This window comes from Mirounga angustirostris, unplaced genomic scaffold (assembly GCF_029215605.1).
Source record: "Mirounga angustirostris isolate CCGP_5_RB_7025 unplaced genomic scaffold, mMirAng1.0.hap1 SCAF_10, whole genome shotgun sequence".
Taxonomy (NCBI): domain Eukaryota; kingdom Metazoa; phylum Chordata; class Mammalia; order Carnivora; family Phocidae; genus Mirounga; species Mirounga angustirostris.
In genome coordinates this window covers 22,948,858-22,971,576 of record NW_026991718.1, presented here as the reverse complement: position 1 = coordinate 22,971,576, position 22,719 = coordinate 22,948,858, and the positions used below count along the sequence as shown (strand labels likewise).

Genomic DNA, 22,719 nt, shown 5'->3' with positions numbered 1-22,719 from the left:
CTATAGCTGAAGACTTACTGTGGATAGGTAAGATGCATGGACCGTTAACACACATTTTAGCCACTGAACCATTAAAACAGCACTGAAAAAAAGAAGAAAAATCCAAGTAAACGAATATTCACGAATTCAAAATTAAATACAATGGAGTTATAGTATTAGAAAAACTCAGGCCAAGTAAAGATCTATAAATTGTGCCCTGTGAAAAACAACACTACTAAATAAACCACTGACTTTGATGATCTTCTCATCCCTTCATGAGTCTGAGATCTGTGAAACAGACTTATCTCTTGGGAAGGAGAGGAGAACAACATGGACTGAACAGGACAAAACTCTCTTCCTCTAAAACAATTCAAGAATAAAACCCATGCTTTACTTCGTAATTAACTGATCCCAAGGCAGTAAACTGGGCTCAACTGACTTCGCATTTTTACACCCACCATCTACTCATCATCAGGTACAAACAGCATAAGATTTCTATGCCACATTAAAAGGCAAATATAGACCAAAAATGTGTAAAAGCTGGGCCTAATCAATAAATTATTTTTTCTTTGTGAGCTCCAAACACAAATGGAGTCTATCAGGGGAAAAAACTTAAAAGAAAAGGGGCGCCTGGATGGCTCACAGTTGGTTAAGCGTCTGCCTTCGGCTCAGGTCATGATCTCAGGGTCCTGGGTTCGAGTCCCACATTGGGCTCCTTGATCAACGGGGAGCCTGCTTCTCCTTCTCCCTCTTCCCCTCCCCGCCACTCGTGCTCTCTCTCTCTCAAATGCATAAATAAAATCTTTTAATTTTTTTTTTCTTTTTTTTAAGAAAAGACAAATTACAGGGGCTCCTGGGTGGCTCAGTTGGTTAAGCATCTGCCTTTGGCTCAGGTCATGATCCCAGCGTCCTGGGATCGCCCCCACGCTGGGCTCCCTGCTCAGCAGGTGGTCTGCTTCTCCCTCTCCCTGACACCACCCTCCCTGCTCATGCTCTCTCGCTATCCTCTCAAATAAATAACATCTTTCAAAAAAAACCAAAACTATATACTGTAGCGCTGGTAATACTATACTGTCAGCTTTGCGATACCAACTCCCTATCTGAATACTTTAATCATCAAATTATTAACAAAAAAGACCCACAAAATTCAGTCCTACAAAATACTTCCTTACAGTGCCTTAGCAACTACCAGAGGTTGGGGGAGTTCTACAAAAGGCAATTTTACATCTGATTAGGACTAAATCGTTACTAAATCATTACATGACCTGATAATGAAGCTGGAAAAACTACGCAGGAGTTTCCTAAAAGAAAGGAAAAAACTGTACTAAAATCTTAGTAATAAGAGTCACTCAACTTACAGTAAGTGGGAAGAGCAGTATCTGACCCTTACAGACACAGTCTTACCACTTAGAGTGTGGAGCTGCTGACTATGTAATTTCATGCTGTCAAAAACTGCTGTTTTTAAGAATCACCTCTAAAATATTGATAAAATCAAAGCAATTTAAGTCACCTAAATATCTTACCTATTAGGATGTCCCTGCAATCTCTTTGTAAGCTGAGGGAGAGAAAAACAGTATTAGCAACCACACTTCAGAGGCAGCCCATGTGCACCAATCCCCACGATACAAAGAAAATATAGAAAAGACTATTAAGGGGGCACCTGGGGGGGCTCAGGTGGTTAAGCACCCAACTCTTGATTTCAGCACAGGTCATAATCTCAGGGTCGTCAAATCAAGCCCCAAATTAGGGCTCTGCGCTGGGTAGGGAAACCTGCTTAAGATTCTCTCTCTCTCCCTCTGCCCCTATCCCCCAAAAAGACTTAGGAAATCACTACTCCTAAAGGATTCCTAAATTTCCTAATTCCTCAATGTTCAACCAGTATAACATAATCTAGGAACACATTCCCACAGTAAGAGTAATTACCTGATAAAAATCTAGGCCACAATTTATATGAATGAAAATTGAGAAGAGACAAATCCAGGGACAGAATATAATCTGTGGTTGCCAAAAACTGGGGGTAAGGGAAAATGGGGAATGGCTCAGTGGTACATGATTTATTTACTTATTTATTTTTTTGGTGTGACAACTGCACAGCCTGTGAATATACGAAAAAATACTTAATTATACGTATTAAATAAGAGTGTATTTTATGGTACGTGAATTATATCTCAATAAAAAAATACATTAAAAAATGTGGACTAGGTAAATTTTGTTTGAGTAGATCTATTATCTACTCTAAATACCCTGCTTGCTTACATACTGTAATTCCATTTCTCTAAACACTAGATTTTCTCGTTAACTCACAGTGTTAGGACCTTAAAATGAAAAAAATACTCAGTTACCTCTTGCAACAATGGAATAACAGCATGCAGGGGCATCCTTAATACAGTCCTCTTAATTAGGTTTAAATTCCTAGTTTGAAGTACTTTCTGTGAGAAAATAAAAGAAACATGAAGATAAGCATATGCAGAAGCTAAGGACACTACAGGAGAAACAGTAAAAATGATTTTCTTTTTTCTTTAAAATCAATTTAGTCAACATAATACTGTATTAGTTTCAGGGGGAGAATTCAGCAATTCAGCAGTTGCATGTAACACCCAGTGCTCATTCCATCAAGTGCCCTCCTTAATGCCCATCACCTGATTACCTCATCCCCCTTCCCACCTCCCCTCCAGAAACCCCAATTTGTTTCCTATAGTTAAGAGTCTCTTATGGTTTGCCTCCGTTTTTATCTTATTTTATTATCCTTCCCTCCCCCTTAAGTTTTGTTTCTTAAATTCCACATAAGTATTCACAAAATCATTTGGTATTTGTCTTTCTCTGATTTATTTCACTTAGCATAATACCCTCTAGCTCCATCCACGTCACTGCAAATGGCAAGATTTCATTCTTTTTAACAGTTGAGTAATAGTCCCGTGTGTGTGTGTGTGTGTGTGTGTGTGTGTATCACATCTTCTTTATCCATTCATGTATCAATGGACATTTGGACTCTTTCATACTTTGGCTATTGTGGATATTGCTGCTAAAAACATTGGGGTGCCCCTTCAAATCACTATGTTTGTATCCTCTAGACAAATACCTAGCAGTGCAATTGCTGGGTCATAGGATGGTTCTATTTTTAACTTTTTGAGGAACCTCCATACTGTTTTCCAGAGTGGCTGCACCAGCTTGCATTCCCACCAACAGTGTAAGAGGGTTCTCCCCTTTCTCCGCATCCTCGCCAACATCTGTTGTCTCCTGACTGAATTTTAGCCATTCTGACAGGTGTGAGGTGGTATCTCATTGTGGTTTTAATTTGTATTTCCCTGATGCTGAGTGATGGTGAGCATTTTTTCATGTGTCCATTTTAAAAACCAAACAATAAACTACCAACCGAATTTTAGTGAATGAAGGTTGGAGGGACTGACTGGAGAATGTTAACGTCTTTGGCTATCAAGGAAGTATAATCTTCACAGGAATTAGGACATTTACTTTGATGTATGGGTTTCTTACCTACAGATTCTAAAATTTATGAACAAATTTTTATATAAAGCAGAACACCTCTACTCACTTAAATGGACATACGCCACTTTAGAGAAGCTGTCAAACCATCATTTTATGAAATCAGAGATATATCCACATAAGGAGCAATACACACTAAAACCACACTAAGCAACAAACCTTTTAAAACTGTCACTTTTTGATAAAATTTTAAACCAATCAAAAGATCATATATAATGAGTGCCTGAGTCAAAATCCTGGGAGGGTACATCAACTGGAGAAACCCAGTCTCCACCGCAGGGTACAGAAAAGGAGAGAGAGATTAGTCCTAATCCTGGCAGGCCTTTCAGTGTCTCCAAATCCCAGAGGCTTCATCCATAGGAAAGGATGGAAAATACAAGGCTTTTCAGGTCTCAAAATCTTGATTCCCCCCTTCCTCTTGAATACTTCTATATATTTATTCTTTCCAAAGGGCTTAACTCCCAGAGGAACTTCCCTGATGACGGGTGGATGCTGTTTTGGTGGTGGTTGGTACTATAAAGGTCATGCTTAAGATATAAAGAGCAGAAGTACCAAAGGGGAAAATATAGAAAATTGGTTTACAACCTATTTTAACAGTATCCTTTCAGAATGCCCTATGAATTTTATTTGCTTATAAAAGTATCTTTACACCAAGCCCTTCTAAAAAAGTCCATCAAGAACTGTATAAAAACTACCATGGGCATAACTGCATAGTTTCTCATGCAAAAGAAAACTTTTTATACACTATCACTGAAAAAGTGAGGGGTGGACTGTCCTTATTTAATAGTCCAAATTAACCTAAATTTATATTTTCAAATAATCAGAATATAAGATTCAAAGCAAAATATGTTGATTAGAACTTCCACAGTAATTCAGAAGGTGTGTGATGATACTAAACATTCCTCAAATCACATTTATTATAACTATCAGTTATCACAAAGTTCCAACAATGTACAGGTTAGAGGGAACAATCTGTCTGAACTAGTCTACAAATTACTGTTTGAGTTAAGACATGCTCTTGTTAAGGTCCTCAATTTTCACAGGATGTCCACCAAACCACTGTCTTAACTGGCCAAGTACGGCAGTAGCTCCTCAGGTCAAGGAATACTAACTTGAACCTGCTGTTGCACATTATTTATACCAAGCTTAGGAATGAGGGTTTGAAATGCCCCGGTGCTCTAAATGTAAAGTGACCATATAATTTGTTGTCTAAACTGGGACACTTGTAACGACGACAGAAGTCACTATTAATTATTATACAGAGATAAGAGGTATAAACCAGAACTGTCAAAGGCAAACAAGAGTATGTGTGGCCTAGGGCACTTGGGTAGAGTTGGTTAAGGGTCCAACTCTGGATTTTGGCTCAGGTCATGGTCTCACAGGGTTGTGAGATGGAGCCCGGCCAGCGTTGGCTCCGCACTTGATGGGGAGCCTCCTTAAGAAAGTTCTCTCTCTCTCCCTTTCCCTCTGCCCCTCCCCATCTTCCCTCCCTCTCTCTTAAAAAAAAAAAAAAAGAGAGAGAGAACCTATGGCCTAGCTATTTAGAACTTAAATCAAACTGTAGGGCAGAAGAGTTTTTTAACAAGCTCTCAAGTAATTCTTATGCCAATTAACAACAGGCTCTATGGTAATTTTCAAATTTAAAATAAGTAAAAGTAAGTTATCCCAAAACAAAGTGAAGTGTTAATGGATATAGAAGTTAGCATTAACTTCCACTGAAAATATATTTAAAGAAACAACCCTATAAACCACAGTTGTAATTAGCAAGAAGATATTGAAGGTTTTTCTTTTACAAGTCTACTACACTATAAATGAAGCATAATAAACAGTGCACACTTAAAATATACTATTTAATCAGTTTGACATAAACATTTATCCATGAAACAAACACTGTGATAAACACTCCATCACCCTCAAGTCTCCTTGGGTCCCTTAACATTCTATCCCTCCACCCCCATCCTCAGGCAACCAATGAACTACATATTGGTCTGCATTTCCTAGAATTTTTATGAAAGTAGAATCATATAGAGCATGTACTCTTTGGCTTCTTTCTCACAGCGTAAGTTTGAGATTCAGCCATGTTGTTGATGTATCAATAATATACTCCTTATACTGCTAGATAAAGAATTTGTTTATCCATTCATATGATGAGGGACATATGGGTTCTCTCCAGGGTCCAGCTATTAAAAAAATAAAGTTGCGGGCGCCTGGGTGGCTCAGTTGGTTAAGCGATTGCCTTCGGCTCAGGTCATGATCCTGGAGTCCCTGGATCGAGTCCCGCATCGGGCTCCCTGCTCAGCAGGGAGTCTGCTTCTCCCTCTGACCCTCCCCCCTCTCATGTGCTCTCTCTCATTCTCTCTCTCTCAAATAAATAAATAAAATCTTAAAAAATAAAGTTGCTATGACCATTCATGTACTGGTCTTTTTATGAACATGTTTTTGACTCTCCAGGTAAATACCTAGCAGTAGAATGGCTGGGTCTTCAAGTAGATGAATCCTTAACTTTTAAGAAATTGCCAAATTGTTTTCCATTGTACCATTTCATATTCCCACCAGCAAGATACGAGATTCTAACTGCACCCCATTCTCACCAACAGATGGAACTGTCTTTTAAATTTTAATCAATCCATAATGGGTATGTAGTGTTAGCTCACTGTCATTTTAATTTGCATTTGTGATGATCAATGATGTATAATACCCTTACATGCACTTATTGGCCGTCTGAATTCTTTTGTGATATATCTGTTCCCACCTTTACCAACTGCTTTCTGAGTTTCATTCGTAAGAGTTTTTTTATATTTTCTGGATACGAATCCTTTGTCTGATGTAGGAATTGCAAATATTCTACCCCCTGCAGCTTGCCTTTCCACTCTCTTAACAGTGTCATTTCTTTCTCTTTTTTTTTTAAGTAATAAAAATGTATTGAGAATTCCTGGGATGGTGGTTATCACCTCCCAACCTGGAAGAGGAACCAACACTGTAATAATCACTCAGAAGTCACAAACCCTGTCATTTCAGAAAGAAAAGATTTCAACTTTCATTAAGTCCAAATGACCACTTTTTTCCTGTAGTGTGTAATGCTTTTTGTGATGCCATCTAAGAAGATTTCATCTGCTAACGTTTGCATAGACTTTATCCTGTTTTCTTCTAGAAGTTTTGTAGGTTTGGGTTTTACATATATCTACTTTGGGTCAACTTTTGTGAAGTAAGAGTTGAGATGCATTTTTTTCCATATGGATATGCGGTTGGTTCACGACCAACTGCTGGAAAGATTTTACTTTCTCCATTAACTCAACTAAGTACCTTTACTAAAAACCAATTGTGTGTGATCTATTACTGGACTCTCTATTTTGATTCCTTAATCTATATTTATTTTTCACTAATATCAAACTACTTTGATTACTATAACTTTACCTTGAAATTGAGTAGGCTAAGTCCTCCAATTTTACCTGGAGATACTACTGAAATTTAATTGGGAATGTGCCAAATACACAGATAAATACGGGGGGAATTCCTCATTTTAACAGTATTGAATCTTTCAATCCATAAAGCTGGTTTACATCACTTTATACTAAGATCTTTGTTAATTTCTCTCAATTTTGGTAATTTTCGATATAGAGGGAGAGACATCTTTTATAAATTTATCCTAACTTTTGGGTACTACTGTCAATGGCACATACAAAAATTATTTAAATAAATATTTAAAAATCTTAAAAATATCCGTCTTCTGTGGGTGCCATGAATTACATACATGACTAGGCTTCTCTTCTCTTCTCTCGTAAGCTGTTTTCTCTAAAGTCAAATTTCCACCTTCCTAAAGCCACAAATTTAATGTCAAGTTTTCTATGGTAGGGATTCTTATCCTCACTTCTAGTCGTATGATGTATCTCTGACACTGCTTCCTTCCTTCCTTCTTTCTTATTGTCCTCCTACTATATTTCATGTATCCTCATAAGGTAATTTTTGGGAATGGGGAAGACTATTTTTAGGAGAAAAAAAATTTTTTTACTTGTCTCTTTTTTTTTTTGTAAGAGAGTACAGAATGTGAGTGCATCATCTCCCAAGTAATATACTATGGGAAAGGGGCGCCTGGGTGGCTCAGTGGTTAAGCGACTGCCTTCGGCTCAGGTCATGATCCTGGAGTCCCTGGATCGAGTCCCGCATCGGGCTCCCTGCTCAGCAGGGAGTCTGCTCCCTCTGACCCTCACCCCTCTCATGCTCTCTCTCTCATTCTCTCTCTCTCAAATAAATAAATAAATCTTTAAAATATATATATATATATATATACTATGGGGAAATCTCCACACTTTTTCTCTTTTTTAGGTTATTTTAAGCCCTTCACTATAACTTTTACAGGTCTTTTCCAGCATACAATTTTCCAGGATTCTAGTTTCCAATTACTTCTACTGAAATAAATGTATCACCTAAAGAGCCTTAATAACAAAAAAGTCTTATGTGTACAATCCTTTACAATTTAAGAAGTGCTTCCATAAGGATCATTTCATTTGTTTTTCCAACAACTCTGTGACACCTGATAAAAGAACACACTGTCACCTTTGAAGTGCCAAAAGATTTTAACCTGAAGCTTCTAGATCCAATTACCAGTGTATAGGAAATATGTTAGAGGACCATGTTAAATGATACCATTTTTAGATTAAATGACCCAACAAAATGGGAGTTTTGCGGGAGGCAAAATCCAGAATGTGAGAATCTCTATAGGGCAAATAACTTAGCTTCTCCAAAACATTAACTGTGAGAGACAGAAGATACATCTCTCCCCAGTACTGTGTGGACTTTATGGGGATTCTATTTTGAAGAAAGCAAACATAAAAACTTAAGTTTATGAAACAATCAGGGAAATGTAAACATGGTAACAGGTATTTGATGATTCTGAGGAATTACTCTTTACTTTTTTTAGGTGTGATAATGGATTGTGGTTGTTTTCAAAAGGAGTTGTTATTGTCAGGGTTGAAGAGGGATGTATTTAAGAATAAAATGATGTCTCTATGCTTCACTATAACCCAGGGAGGCATGTGGGCAGACAGATGACACAAGGACAGATAGATCTGGCTAGTGTAGGTAATTCCTGAAACTGAGTGATGAGTTCATGGGGGGCCACTGTAATAATTTTAAAGGTTTTGAAATGTTTCTTTAAAAAAAAAAAAAAAAAGGTAGTTGATTTAGTTGTACTGAGAAAGGTTAAAATGGACAGTTAAGGAGATAATAATGGCAAATAAGTTATATTACATTTTAAAAACATTGTCTATTGTTTTCTATAGCTTATTTTTCACCTAGGTTTCTATGCCATGTTAACTAAAAACCACCTCCCGGGGGCGCCTGGGTGGCTCAGTCGTTAGGCGTCTGCCTTCGGCTCAGGTCATGATTCCAGGTCCTGGGATCGAGCCCCGCATCGGGCTCCCTGCTCGGCGGGAAGCCTGCTTCTCCCTCTCTCACTCCCCCTGCTATGTTCCCTCTCACTGTGTCTCTCTCTGTCAAATAAAATCTTTAAAATAAATAAATAAATAAATAAAAACCACCTCCCAAATTACATACATTCACAAACTATTTTACAACTAATGTTAAAAGTAATTTTAGGATGTGCTGGTTTCTCCTCTCATTTTGCAAAATCACCTTAGACAAAAATGATATTTCCCTTTAGATCAAAATATAAATCAGAAAGACACTATTCATAGGTTACCCAAATAAAGTTAACATATGAATAAAGTCACATCAATACTAAGTGGCACCATATATCATTGAATCACTAAAAATAAATGCACTTAAGAAAATGTAAACTGCTTTAATCTAATCAGACGTAACTTAAATCCAATTTTTACACTTAATTTTTTTCTACAGACCAATATTAAATTCTGAAATCTAAGAAGACCTAATTAAGTAACTTCATACAAGCAGTCACCAACTTACAAACACAGAAATAATAAATGCCTCCCTTATACAAATTTCTAGTATTTTTACCTCAAAATACTTCACAACATAACCCCCAACCCTCCTGAATTTTTCCCCCAAACCTCCTACCCATTGCCAAGGTTCCACCTCACCGCCCCCTCTCACGGCCAGGGGGACATAAGTTTCTGGAATCCAGAGTAAAAACTCAGGAACGCATTTTCCTACAGAAAAAAATATAAATTGTGATCTAGAATGCTGAGTATTATAGTTCAGCTACACTATGTTTATAAAGGCTTTTGTGAACTAAAGCCTAAGACCTAATAACAATTCAAAACAGTATTTCTATGAGAAAATGCATTCCAGGTTCAAAGTAATTTAATACAATGCCTTTGTAGGTTGGTGACTGTCTGTATAGTGCCACCAAGTGATAAATGTTTGACTAGACTCACAAAATATTAAATTCAAAGGGGCTACATCACATGACTATCACTGAGTGTGCTATGTCAATCACTTTCTAAGAAAAATTAACTGTGTTAATTCATTTTAAAAACTGCCAGAATACTTACATTTAGCATTTCAAAATCATTACTTTCTAAACCCTGTGTGAGAAGAACTGGAAAGCTATTTGTCTGTGGAAGGTCATCCTTTTCTTTCTTTGTATCTATATCCAGTGCTCCCAGGCGCTCTTCAATGCTAATCTGCAGAACAGAAATGATCATTAATGTTAAACCAGACAAGGCTTAAAGTAGTTTGGTCAAGGGGTGACTGGGTGGTTCCCAGATTGATGATTCCCAATCAAAGTTTCCAGATCCCAGTGAAAAAAAAACTGCCCAACAAATCATGATTTAAAAATGTAATTCATAAACACATCTATATAAGTTTCAAAAAAGGCAAGCACCTGGCATCTATTACTAAAACAGAAGAAAAGACCTATTATGGAAGAAGCTTTGTCATCAGCCTCAGATCTGCAAAAAGGAAACAAGTATTATAAAAAAAAATTAAAAATAAAGACAGCTATTTTGTCAAAACAATTTATAAAATGCCTTCCTATTTTTGTCTTTATTAGTTCCAAATGGTGATTTATTTTCTAGAAGATGCTCTACTACAACTAAGTTTCCTTCACAAATATCTAAAATTTAAGCATAAATAAACATGATTCAATTTGCTACACAAAAACTCAATTCTAGGGGCGCCAGGGTGGCGCAGTCCGTTAAGCATCAGACGTTTGGTTGCAGCTCAGGTTGTGATCTCAGGGTATTGAGACTGAGCCCGGCATCAGACACTGCACTCAGCACAGTCTGCTTAAGACTCTCCCTCTCTCTGCACCGCGCCCTCCCGCCTCCCCATGCGCTCATGCAAGCACGCACTCTCTCTCTAATAAATATTTAAAAAAAAACAAACCCTCAATTGTAGAGAACTGATCTCTTATTAAAACAAGACAACCATGTTCTGCCAGCCTCTTAGTAACTAAATCAAAACACAAATGTTCTACAACTACCAAAGCAGATAGGCTTTGGCAAAGCCTCCTATTTGGGTTATCTTAACTTATCAAAAACAAAAACGGCAGGAGGAAATTAAAGAAATGGATCTAGGCCAAGATAAAGAAAGTTGGCACATTATTTTTAAATACAGATACCATGTTTTTGAGAAATAATTTTTATGAATAGCTTTTTAGCCCCAACCCCCCCACCCAATACATTTAAAATCAGATAAAGAAACATGACATCTTTTCTCTAAAGATAAAAGTTAGAGCTCTAGATCATTTACGGTGACACACATGAAGAAGGGCTGCAGAGAGTAGTACAGTAACCACAGGAAGGTCTACGGAGTTGAGAAAAAAATCAAATTTCTAAGTACTTTAAGAGGTTATAATGACCACTTCTAAAAACCAACTATCACTAAACTAGCCAGGATTGCTCAGACAGCCAAGAGAAGAGGCATCACTGATAGTCAGCAACAAGCGAAACCCAGTGGAAATCATCACAGCAAGTCCTGGCTTAATGTATTCAATTACGTGATCCAGCTGACCACTAACAATGGCCAAAACAGCACGCTCTATGGTTAGTGCAAGTCTGTCTTCTCCATTAACAGTGGCCAAGTAAATGTCTCACAGACTACAGTCTGGAATTTCGGATCCTATGCTGCTGGGGACAAGGGAGAGGTTAACAGCAGCAATTTCAGTAAGTTCCTGAAGTTCCAAGTTTGGCTCTATCCCAATGTATTCTTTAGAGTCTCACAAGTAATCTTAAATTTCAAACTCAAAAATTGTGAGTGTATTACCTCATTTTCCCCCAATTTCCTCTTGCTCTCTGCTTCCTCAGTTTGTGGAGGAGCAGGCTTGATAGCTGCATGATGACCAGGTACCCCTGGCACCAGAACTTTTGCTTCAGAATTCATCACCGGTGTTCTCACCTATTGAACAGGAATAGCGGGAACGTGACAAAGGAAATGATGCCTTAGTTCTGGCAAAACTGAGCCCCAGTGAGGAAACTAACAGCATCTAAAAGGTTTTTCTACTAGAAAATCTAATATAACTAACTTAATATGACATGAATTAAAGATAAATTTTAAGTGAATGTTGGCAAGTAAGTTTTTAAATTATAATCTGAAAGTTCATAGTTTTAAAGCTTTCAATACCACATAAGAGTAAAAACCAGGAACATTTACAGATTATCGATTACTTAAAAATGTTAGAGTGAAGTTGGTACACTTTATGACCACCTCCAGGGATCCAGCTTTGCCAGAAACGCTCAGACAGCCAAGAGAAAGGTGTCATCTCTGGAACTCAGCCAGAAGCGAAACCATATATGGATGTCATCATAGCATGTCTTGGCTTTCCTTTACTCATTAAACTGCCAAACATATGAGATCTACATGTAGATGCCATGTTAAATTCAAAATAAAGCATCAAGATGATCATCTTATACAATGTTCAATTCCAGACCCATAATTTTAAGCTTTATTCCACCCTTAAATATAGGATTCCTCAAAGTTATGCTCCTTTAAATACTGACATCAGTAAAATAATTTATTGATAAATGTGATATTTAATGATCATACATGGGGGAAGGGGCTAACTCCCAAGTCTTCAACTTCTAGTTGTCTGTTCACTCATGCATTCAACAAACGAAGAGCACAGAAACAAAAGTGCTTTTATAATCTCGTTACCTGAAACCTAATCCCACAAATTTGTTAGACCAGATCATAAAGAGGATATTAAAGAGTCTAAACATAATAATATATTACAATTAGATTTACCCAAATCTCTTTTTTCTCAACTTCTAATATGAAATGCACTCACCTTTGTTATAGCCGTTTCTACTTTGGGCGCCCAGCAGTTTGAAATATCTCTTACCAAACACACATGAGGTTCTTTGGAATTTAAAGCCTGGGAATATAATTTTAAAGGGGAGGGAGTGTGACGGGGGCGGGGGGAGAAAGAGTGTCAAACAAAGCAATTGGGAATAAGAATAACATGAAAAGCAAATTCCTACTTGTGCATTTTTATAAAAATACAAAAAAGTACAGAAAGCTTCCCCACAAAACTGAGCCACTCAGACTTATCACCATTCAGACTGATGGCAGCAGAGAAAAGTGGGTCAACTCTGAAGATATTAAGCATAATGTGTACTTTCTTCAGTTATGAACTGCTCAAATTTTTCACATGTATAACTTTAAGAGATCAACAGGCTTTTTAAATGTAACACATTTTAAAGAAAACATTCTAGTTTGTCACCCTTGTAAATAGAACAGTCTAGGCTAAAAAAGAATGGTCCTACCCTAAAACTTCCTACTGCTCTACTTTCCACAAGCAAGTCAAAGACAGCACTGCTGATGAACAATAATGCTCTTGGGTGGACCTCTACACCCTGATGTGGTACTAAATAGGGGGGACAATCAGATGTAGCAAAGTACATGTTACCCATAACCATAAGGCTTTAAGGTTATATGTAATTCTCTATAACATATAATGAATCAATATCCGGAAGGATATAAAACAAGCAGGAAACAATGGCTTTATGGGCAGAGGAGGGTTGGGGGTGGGGGGTCGTCCACTTATGGCAAGAAGACTTAGGTTTACAGCTTAACGCCTTTCTCCTTTTTTTATTAAACCATATCCATGTGTTCAATTTTTAGAAAAAGCAAAGAGTTTAATAAACTCAACAAGAGCTTAAACTTAAGTTTTAATTAAATGTGAGTTTAAATTAAAATAAACTCAACAGGAGTTTGCCTGGGCATGTAATATTCCACTCATCATCTCCCAGAGGGCCTTACTGAATAAAAGCAGTATTAATACAAGCTGAAGAAATCACCTATTGGACATGCTTATAACTCTCCAAAAGTCTCCAAAGAAACTTCTGCCATCAAAAAAGTTAAGTGACTGAACCACCCATTACATTTCTACTGAGAAAATTCAATGGATAATGTTACTAAGGGCTCTTTTATTAAGATTCAGCTTTTGAGTAATTGGGTAAAATTCACTCATACATGTGCTGACCAGAACATTAGCCACTAGGGATGTGGGGCTACTGAGCACTTGAAATGTGGCTATTCCAAACTGAGATGTGCTTATAAGTGAAAATATAATCAAATATCAAAGACATAATACCAAATAAAGGAGGGGAATAAAATATCTCAAATAATTTTTCATACCAAGGATTAAAATATTTTGAATATGCTGGGTTAAGTAAAATTAAATACATAGCTCTCACAAACTAAAATAAACCACCGAGTGAAAGGTCCTTCGGTTAAGGGAAAATACATGACTTCTTTTTAAGTATTCCAATAAGCAGACCAATGAGTCATTTCGAAATCATTTTTTTCCATGGCCTTGTTGATGATGTATTGTTCTACTCCAGAGTAGCATCTACGTACCACTCGCTCAATGATGGGCTGAAACCAATTGCCATATACAAGCAACAATGACATTTTGTCTGAGCAAAAACCAGCTGCTAGAATAGGGATGGGTTTTGGTGTTGATTTCTTGCCTTTCCCAGGTGTCGCTATCTGAATTGTGCAGTTTGAAGTCAAAGGCTTTTTGCAGTATCTAGAAGTGAAAAAAAATTAATTAGAAAATTCCAAGTAACATCTCATAGGAATGCTTGAAACTTGGCCTCGAGTCAGGAAATGTAACCCTCCTATGGCCTCCACACTACGTCCACAGTGACCAGGGCTGCCGTCAAGACCTTATCTAGCAAGACCTCACCATCAAAATCTGCCTGGAGACCATGTGCCCTTCTATCCCACTGTCAAGCCCCACAAGAGGCCCACGCTCCAAGTGCTCTCTTGCTGCCTTGAGCTTCAACCCCAGATGACTCTCTACATCTGTTCCAATCAGCGCTATCCCCAATTGTTTCCAACCCCCAAAAGCCTCACTATGATCTCTGCAACACAGTTCCAGGAGCAGAATTATTAGCAAAATGTAATCAACAGAATCCCATCCTCAATTTCTCCTCTAAGGGTTTTCTTCACCTTCTTGCTCTACACTGGCTCATCAGGGCAGATCTCCCAAGTTGTAGCTGTTTTCTCTCCACACTCTTTGTGTCAGAAGCCTTGGACATCATTTAAGTGTGCTCTTTGTTCTTCACGAACATTTCAAGACAAGTGTCTCTCCCTCTTTCATCTCTGTAACCTTGGGAAATGTTGTCACCAATACCAGCTACCTCCCTCTCCTGCTGCCATCCAATGATTTCTGGGTCACTCCTCCTTATTTCTTCAAGATTCTAGTGGCTCCACTGTCATTCTGGCCAACACTGTCTCAAGTGGTCTCCGTATCCACCACACAGGCTGATGATCTTTCTGACACACTGTCCTCCCAGGTCCGAACCCTTCCCACCTCCAATAACCCTGGCCTTTACCGTGTCTCAGCCACTCACACCACAGACATCTTATCACTAAAAAGTGCACCCCACTATCCCTATCTTTCCAACTCACTCCCCTTAGTTATCTGGACTCCACAACCATCCCTATCCAGGACTTCTGGCCTCTGCTTTGGCCTCTGACCCCTCTGTAATCTATTGTCAACACATCAGACAGAACGACTTAAAGCTTAATGCCTTAACACTTAGGTCAAACCTCATCAGTCTTCTGCATAAAAGCAAAGGCTTACTACTGACCAAGGAGAGGGGACCAAGTCCTCACTCCAGCCCACTACTTCTGGGCCCTCAAGTTACATATTCCACATACACATATGACTATGTAAATAAGCCTCAAGTGTTACACACAAAATGTTAACAGTAACCTCTAGGGAGTAGAACTCAATGGAGGGAGAATTAGGCTTTATAATCAACTGTCTATGCTTCCTAAATGTTTTAAAATAATGTTTTATGCTTTCATAACTATTTTATATTTAAATAAGTTGCTACACTACGATTGTAAAAGGAAGGATACCAACTGACAAAAAGTTGAAACCATTTTAAAGTTTACATGACTGAGTCTTAGACCATGTTTATAAGTATGGCAGAGATTGGCAAATTTTTCTATAAAGAGCAGACAGTATTTTAGTTTTGGGGGACCACATACTGATTTGACCCACAGATCATAATTTAGTCACCCTTGGTCTAGGACTACTACACATCACAACAGCAATACTCCCCTCTATTCACCAAAACACTAGCATTGCCATGCTGCACTGATCCATTAGAAATTAAGGTTTTACCAAGCTCACAAGCAAAGTTTTCCAACTGAACCCCTTTCTTTTAAATGTATTATCAGAACTGCCAACATTTACTAAGCATATATTGTAAAACTACTTTACTAAGCACAAATATGAAAAAATGGTCCATGACTCCAAAAACTTGAGTTCTTACTGGGAATGTATGTAGTTATGTGGATAAAGAATAATGCTTTCAAAATAATCTAACTGGAAAGGAATATAATGCAAAGAATATTGAGGTGGGAATAAAAAAGAGTAACAAATCAGGGAAAGAAAATAAATGAGAAATTTCTTACCCATTTAATATGTGTTCAAAAAGATGAACTTGACCATCTCTGCAAACAACAGCTAACTTGACAGGCTAAGAGAAAAATTTAACTGATTACTCTAATGAGTCAATACCAAACCAACTATTCTCCCCCCTCCCGCCCTTGAAATAACCAGAGAAAAAGTGAGAACACCAAGGTTGCAAAACTCCTGCATTTAAAAATCCTTACTGTCATCAAAATGACAACTGGAGTGGTTGAAGCTTAGAAATAAAAGTGTAGGGGAAGAAGAGAACAGTAAGGAAAATGCAGCCTGCAAGTTAGAGGAGCAAAGTCACTACTACCAAGTGCAGAGACTGACAAAAGGGACCTGGCAGGCCCCGCACGGCAGAGCAGTTGGTTGGGATCGCTGCAAATGCCTCTGCACGCTGACCCCTCCCCTCGAAAGCGCATCACAGTGACTGAACGCTCATCCCGGAGAGCCTAAGATTTTTGTTATATTTTGTTCTCCCTCCCTCGTGTCCCCTTCCTTCCCAAATCATTACATCATCAAAACACTCATTTTAAAAATACAATTTGTGAAATCCAAAAACAAATTCTCAAAAATCAAGCCATTTACCTCTTCCTTATTTTCTGACAAAGTCAAATCAATATAGACAGGTTCATCTGTGACTGTAAAAGACATCACTGCATTCTTTTCTTTGTTTTCTGACCGGACCTGCCTAGATAACAAAACCAATGATTAGATAAAAAGAAATTTAAAAAAAGATGAGCACCTATGCGGAGTCACAGCATTAGATTCGCCATAGCTTTTGCATCCTGAAAGCTAAATAAGGGGACTACAGATTAATCTCAGTATCTGTGGAACTTCTATGGTCTTTAACAGCTATGCTCAGAGCAGTGAAATTTAAGAGTTGCCAACAATGTTAAACAAGGCTATATGGGGCGCCTGGGTGGCTCAGTTGGTTAAGCGACTGCCTTCGGCTCAGGTCATGATCCTGGAGTCCCGGGATCGAGTCCCATATCGGGTTCCTTGCTCAGCAGGGGGTCTGCTTCTCCCTCTGACCCTCCCCCCTCTCATGTGCTCTCTCTCTCATTCTCTCAAATAAATAAAATCTTAAAAAAAAAACAAGGCTATATGTTCTGACTTATTTCAGCTCTCATACTATATACTAATAAGTATTAGTATTATTTAGAATACTAAAAAGATTCTTTGTAGTGCCACTTTTTTTGCTTTTATGCTTTTTGTTGATTTTACTGTTTAAAATGTCCCCTAAGTATAATGCTGAAGTGCTGTCTAGTGTACCTAAGAGGAAAAAGCTGATATTCCTTATGGAAAACAAATATTTGTGCTAAGTAAACTCTGTTCTGACATGAATTAATCAACTATATTATACAGCTGATTAATTATTGTCAGAGTGTGTATATAGTTACACACCACTAGTTATATATACGTGTGTGTGTATATAAAACAAAGTATTTTTAAACAGAAACACATAAAACAAGGTTATGTATTGATTAGATGACAAAGACGTGACCAACGAGGCTTACAGAAACCTAACCCTGTATTTCCCAGAGGAATAATAATAGTTCAGTATCACCAACTCAGTGCTCATGAGGACTTTATACAACTATACAACTGCAAATATCGAGAACTGACTGTGTGTGTATACCCATGTATATATGTAAAACCAGTTCATTGGAAATAGTCTTTTCAACAAATGGTACTGGGACCAGTGGATATTCCCAATACCAAAATATACATCTCCATCCATTCTTTGGGAATGCAAACTTTTGTGTGGTCATCCTGGAAAAAAGCATGCAGGTTCCTCAAAAAGTGATCCAGCAATCGCACTACTAGCTATTTACCCAAAGAACACAAAAATACTAATTCAAAGGGATACATGCACCCTGATGTTTCTACAATAATATCTCCAGTAGCCAAATTACAGAAACAGCCCAAGTGTCCACCGATTGATGAATGGATAAAGATGTGACACACACATACATACACACACACACAATGGAGTATTACTCAGCCATAAAAAAGAATGAAATCTTGCCATTTGCAATGACATGGTGGGGCCTGCTTAAGATTCTCTCTCTGCCCCGTGCCCCCCCTCCCGCCCCCACCACACCCTGCTCTCTCTGAGGAAAAAAAGAAAAAGAGTACACTTGTGATGAGTACCAGGTGCTATATGGAAGTGCTGAGTCATTATATTGTACACCAGAAACTAGTATTACACTTTATATTAACTAACTGGAATTTAAATAAAACCTTAAAAAAAAAAAAAAATACCATGCATCTTTGCACCATATACAGAAATTAACTCAAACAGACCACAGAATCAAATGCAAGACTTAAAACTACAACTTTCAGCCCCGCATCGGGCTCCCTGCTCAGCAGAGAGCCTGCTTCTCCCTCTCCCTCTGCCTGCCGCTCTGCCTACTTGTGCTATCTCTCTGTCAAATAAATTAAAAAAAAAAAAACTAAAACTTTCAGGAGAAAATCTTTGTGACCTTGGATTAAGCAAAGATCTCTAAACATGATCTGGACTTCATCAAAATTAAAAACATCTCTTCAAAAAGACAAGGCACATAGTAGGAGAAAATATTTGCAAAGCATATACCTGATTAATGGGTTTATATTCAGAATATACACAGAATTCTCAAAACTCAGTAAGAAAACAAACCGAATAAAAAATAGGCCAAAATATTTGAATAGACACTCATCAAGAAACATATCCAGATAGCAAACAGGCACATAAAAGATTTTCAACATCAGTGGCGATTAGGGAAATGCAAATTAAAACCACAGTGGGGTAGCACTACATACCTATTAAAATGGCTAAAATTAAATGATATATCAAGCACTGGTGAAAATATGAATTCACACTCTTTATACACAGCTAGTTAGAATGTAAAATGGTACAACCACTTTGAAAAAACTTGACAATTTCTTTTTTTTCCTCTTTTTTTCATAGGCTCTAAGCCCAAAGTGGGACTTGAAGTCACAACCCTGAAATCAAGAGTCACATGTTCTGACTGAGACAGCCAGGCGCCCAAATTCGGCAATTTCTTAAAAAGTTAAATATACACCTATCATTATGATCCCCCCACTACACTCCTAAGTATTTATTTACCCAAGAGAAATGAATCATATGTCCGTAGAAAGATTATACCCAAATGTCCATAATAGCTTTATTTGTAATGTCCCAAACATGTCAACAAGTCTGGTGACTGGAGTGGGGATGCAGATTATAAAGGGATATGAAGAAACTCTTAGGAGCAATGCACATGGTCACTGTCAATTGTGGTAACTGATTTCATGGATGTATACATATGTTAAAACTTTATCAAATTGTATACTTTGAATATGTGCAATTTATTCATAATATATAGAAATAGGAGAATGGTGGTCCCCAGGTCCTGGAGAGCAGGAGAAATGGAGAAAGGATGTTGGTGAAACAGTACAAACTTTCAACTATAAGATGAATAAGGTCTGGAGATCTAATGTACAACATGGTGGTTATAGTTAACAATACTGTATTATATACTTCAAAGTTACTAAGAAAATAGATCTTAAAACATTCTTGCCACAAAAAAGAAATGGTAATTAGTGAGGTGATGGAGATAGTAACTAACCCTGGTAATCACTTTGCAATATACACGTGTATCAAATCATCACACTGTACACCTGAAACTTACACAATGTTATATGTCAATTATATCTCAATAAAGCTGGGAAAAAATTAGGATAATACTGTTAAAAAAGAGGAAGAAAACATGCAACTATACACCAATTATACCTCAATAAAGGCATTTTAAAAATTTAAGGCAAAATAACTAAAAAATGACTGAGTAGCAGTAACAAAAATGATTTGCAAACTCAATTCAAAATCAGTTTTTTATCAACTAGTGAGACTTTATGCATTCACCAGGAAACAATCTTTCAATATTTTTGTGTCTAGAAGAAAATTAAGAGTTTATCTGACCAATTCTAAGTATTTCCATTTATAAATTCTTCATAAAACACTAATTCTAACTCGAAACCTTTTATACATGTTCAAAATCACTGCCCACAGACTACTTTATACAGAAGAAACTGTTATCTTATTTCCTCAGTAGGAGATAGTACTGTCCTTACAGTAATATCAAAGTCTTTTTTTGTTTAATTTTTTCATTCAGCAGCAAGAAACCTTAAATGTTATTTCCTAAAAGACGTATGTCTTTCAAAGGTAATTATTAGGCAACCTTAGGCTTGTTCTACCTACCAAAACACAAAGTTTTCCATAAATGGCCCTCTGGGGCAGCCTTTTAATACGGTTTTGTAATTTTTCAAGTTTACTCCTCTGTAATTAGGAAGCCCTCAGGCATACACACACTATTTGAGGGATGTTAAGACAACAGAAATCAACTTTTATTTTATAGAAAAAATTTTGTAGTTGGAGACCCCTAGGTCTAGGGAGCCAAAGAGTTGAAGCATTTTTAAGACCGAAACACCTGTGGGTGCCTGGGTGGCTCAGTCCATTAAGTGCCTGCCTTCGGCTCAGGTCATGATCTCAAGGTCCAGGGATCGAGCCCCACAATGCTGCTCACCGGGGAGTTTGCTCCCTCTCCCTGTGCACGCCCCCCAACTTGTGCACATACACACATGCACTCTAATTAATGAAAAAATTTAAAAGAAAAACAGAAAAGACTGAAACATCTGAGTAATATCAGGAGGCTCTGGTGGTATATTTTAACTTTCTAGCTTTACTAATACATAGAACGAAAAGGAATTAGCCCAATAGGCACACCTCAAAAACCAAACACAGGACAGAAAACCAACACGATGTGATTAGCAGAGGCATAATTAGGAACTATGGCTCAGCTGCTAGTCTGAAGGTGAACAGAGGTCCACATTAAGCCTCATGAACCTGTCTCCACCCAACTATGTCAAGATTACGTATTTGATGAGGCCTACTTCTATGAGTATTATTTGGTGTAAATTCATAGTAACTTTATATGGTCAAGAACAAGCTCAACTAATTGATTACTAAGATGAGAAACTACTTGTTTTTTATTTTATCATTATTATTTTTAAAGATTTTATTTATTTATTTGACAGAGAGAGAGACAGCAAGAGAGGGAACACAAGCAGGGGGAGTGGGAAAGGGAGAAGCCGGCTTCCTGCTGAGCAAGGAGCCAGATGTGGGACTCGATCCCAGGACCCCGGGATCATGACCTGAGCCGAAGGCAGACACTTAACCATCTGAGCCACCCAGGCGCCCCACTACTTATTTTTTAAATCTCCATTATTCTGTCCATTAAGCACGTTTAAAAAAAAAAAAAAAAAAAGCTTCACCATCAGATCTCATAAAATCTAAGAAAACTCTTGTTTTCTAAAAATTAAAAACTTTCCAACAGCCATTTAATACCAAATTAATTTTTACTTTTAAAAGTAGTGCCGGGGGCGCCTGGGTGGCTCAGTCGTTAAGTGTCTGCCTTCGGCTCAGGTCATGATCCCAGGGTCCTGGGATAGAGCCCCGTGTCTCGGGGCTCCCTGCTCCGAGGGGAGCGTGCTTCTCCCTCTCCCACTCCCCCTGCTTGTGTTCCCTCTCTCACTGTCTCTTTATCAAATAAATAAAATCTTTAAAAATGATTAATAAATAAATAAATAAATAAATGTAGTGCTAGGTTTCACTCATATGTGGAATATAAGGAATAGTGCAGAGGACATAGGGGAAGGGAGGGAAAACTGGGAAGAAATCAGAGAGGGAGAGAAAACATAAGAGACTCTTGACTCGGGGAAACAAACGTTGTGGCGGGGGGGCCAACTGGGTGATGTGATGAGCCCTGGGTGTTATTATGCAACTAATGAATCACTGAACATTACATCAAAACTAATGACGTACTATAGTTGGCTAACTGAATTTAAATAAATAAATAAATAGATAGATAGATAAATAAATAAATAAATAAAGCGAGCAAGCTAGCAAGCCAGGGGCGCCTGGCTGACTCAGTCAACAGAGCACGTGACTCTTGATTTTGGGGTTGTTAAGTTCAAGCCCCACACTGGTTGTCAACTACTTAAAATCCTGGGGGGGAGAAAAAGGGAGTTCCAAGGAAAATTAGTAACAGCAACTATTGCAAAAAACAGAAGAAAAACAAAACAAAACAAAAAAACAGGGGGGTGGGGGTGCCTAATTGGGAATTTTCATACAAAGCCAAGGAATTAAATGTCTTCAGTAAAAGATCAGTAAATAGACATTACTGCACTAACCCAGAAGTCCTATCTATTTCAATAAAATCAGAGATTATCCCAATTTTTTTAAGAAGGTTATTTATAATTTGCCCAATCACAAAAATATTCAGACTGCTCTACCCCTAAACAAGCAAAAAGGAGTTTCTGTTATATAATGCTCTTAA

The 22,719-nt window shown here is 37.7% G+C and overlaps 1 protein-coding gene and 2 non-coding genes across 4 annotated transcripts in view; all 3 read right to left on the bottom strand.

Moving 5' to 3' along the window:
• Positions 1 to 22,719, bottom strand: part of WDR43 (WD repeat domain 43) — a 48,444-nt gene that overhangs the window by 7,179 nt on the left and 18,546 nt on the right. For both annotated transcript variants that reach the window (XM_064572045.1, XM_045884337.2), the window contains 9 exons: positions 16,928 to 17,030; positions 16,339 to 16,403; positions 14,263 to 14,434; positions 12,689 to 12,775; positions 11,668 to 11,799; positions 9,954 to 10,085; positions 2,322 to 2,408; positions 1,503 to 1,534; positions 19 to 82 (listed from right to left, as the gene is read on the bottom strand). In XM_064572045.1, the coding sequence (XP_064428115.1) occupies positions 19 to 82; positions 1,503 to 1,534; positions 2,322 to 2,408; positions 9,954 to 10,085; positions 11,668 to 11,799; positions 12,689 to 12,775; positions 14,263 to 14,434; positions 16,339 to 16,403; positions 16,928 to 17,030 (874 nt within the window). The remainder of the gene's footprint in view (positions 1 to 18; positions 83 to 1,502; positions 1,535 to 2,321; positions 2,409 to 9,953; positions 10,086 to 11,667; positions 11,800 to 12,688; positions 12,776 to 14,262; positions 14,435 to 16,338; positions 16,404 to 16,927; positions 17,031 to 22,719) is intronic.
• LOC123852211 (small nucleolar RNA SNORD53/SNORD92) lies at positions 11,301 to 11,376 on the bottom strand. Its single transcript, XR_006792819.1, has one exon. It is a non-coding gene; the product is annotated as a small nucleolar RNA SNORD53/SNORD92 (small nucleolar RNA).
• Positions 12,134 to 12,213, bottom strand: LOC123852210 (small nucleolar RNA SNORD53/SNORD92). Its single transcript, XR_006792818.1, has one exon. It is a non-coding gene; the product is annotated as a small nucleolar RNA SNORD53/SNORD92 (small nucleolar RNA).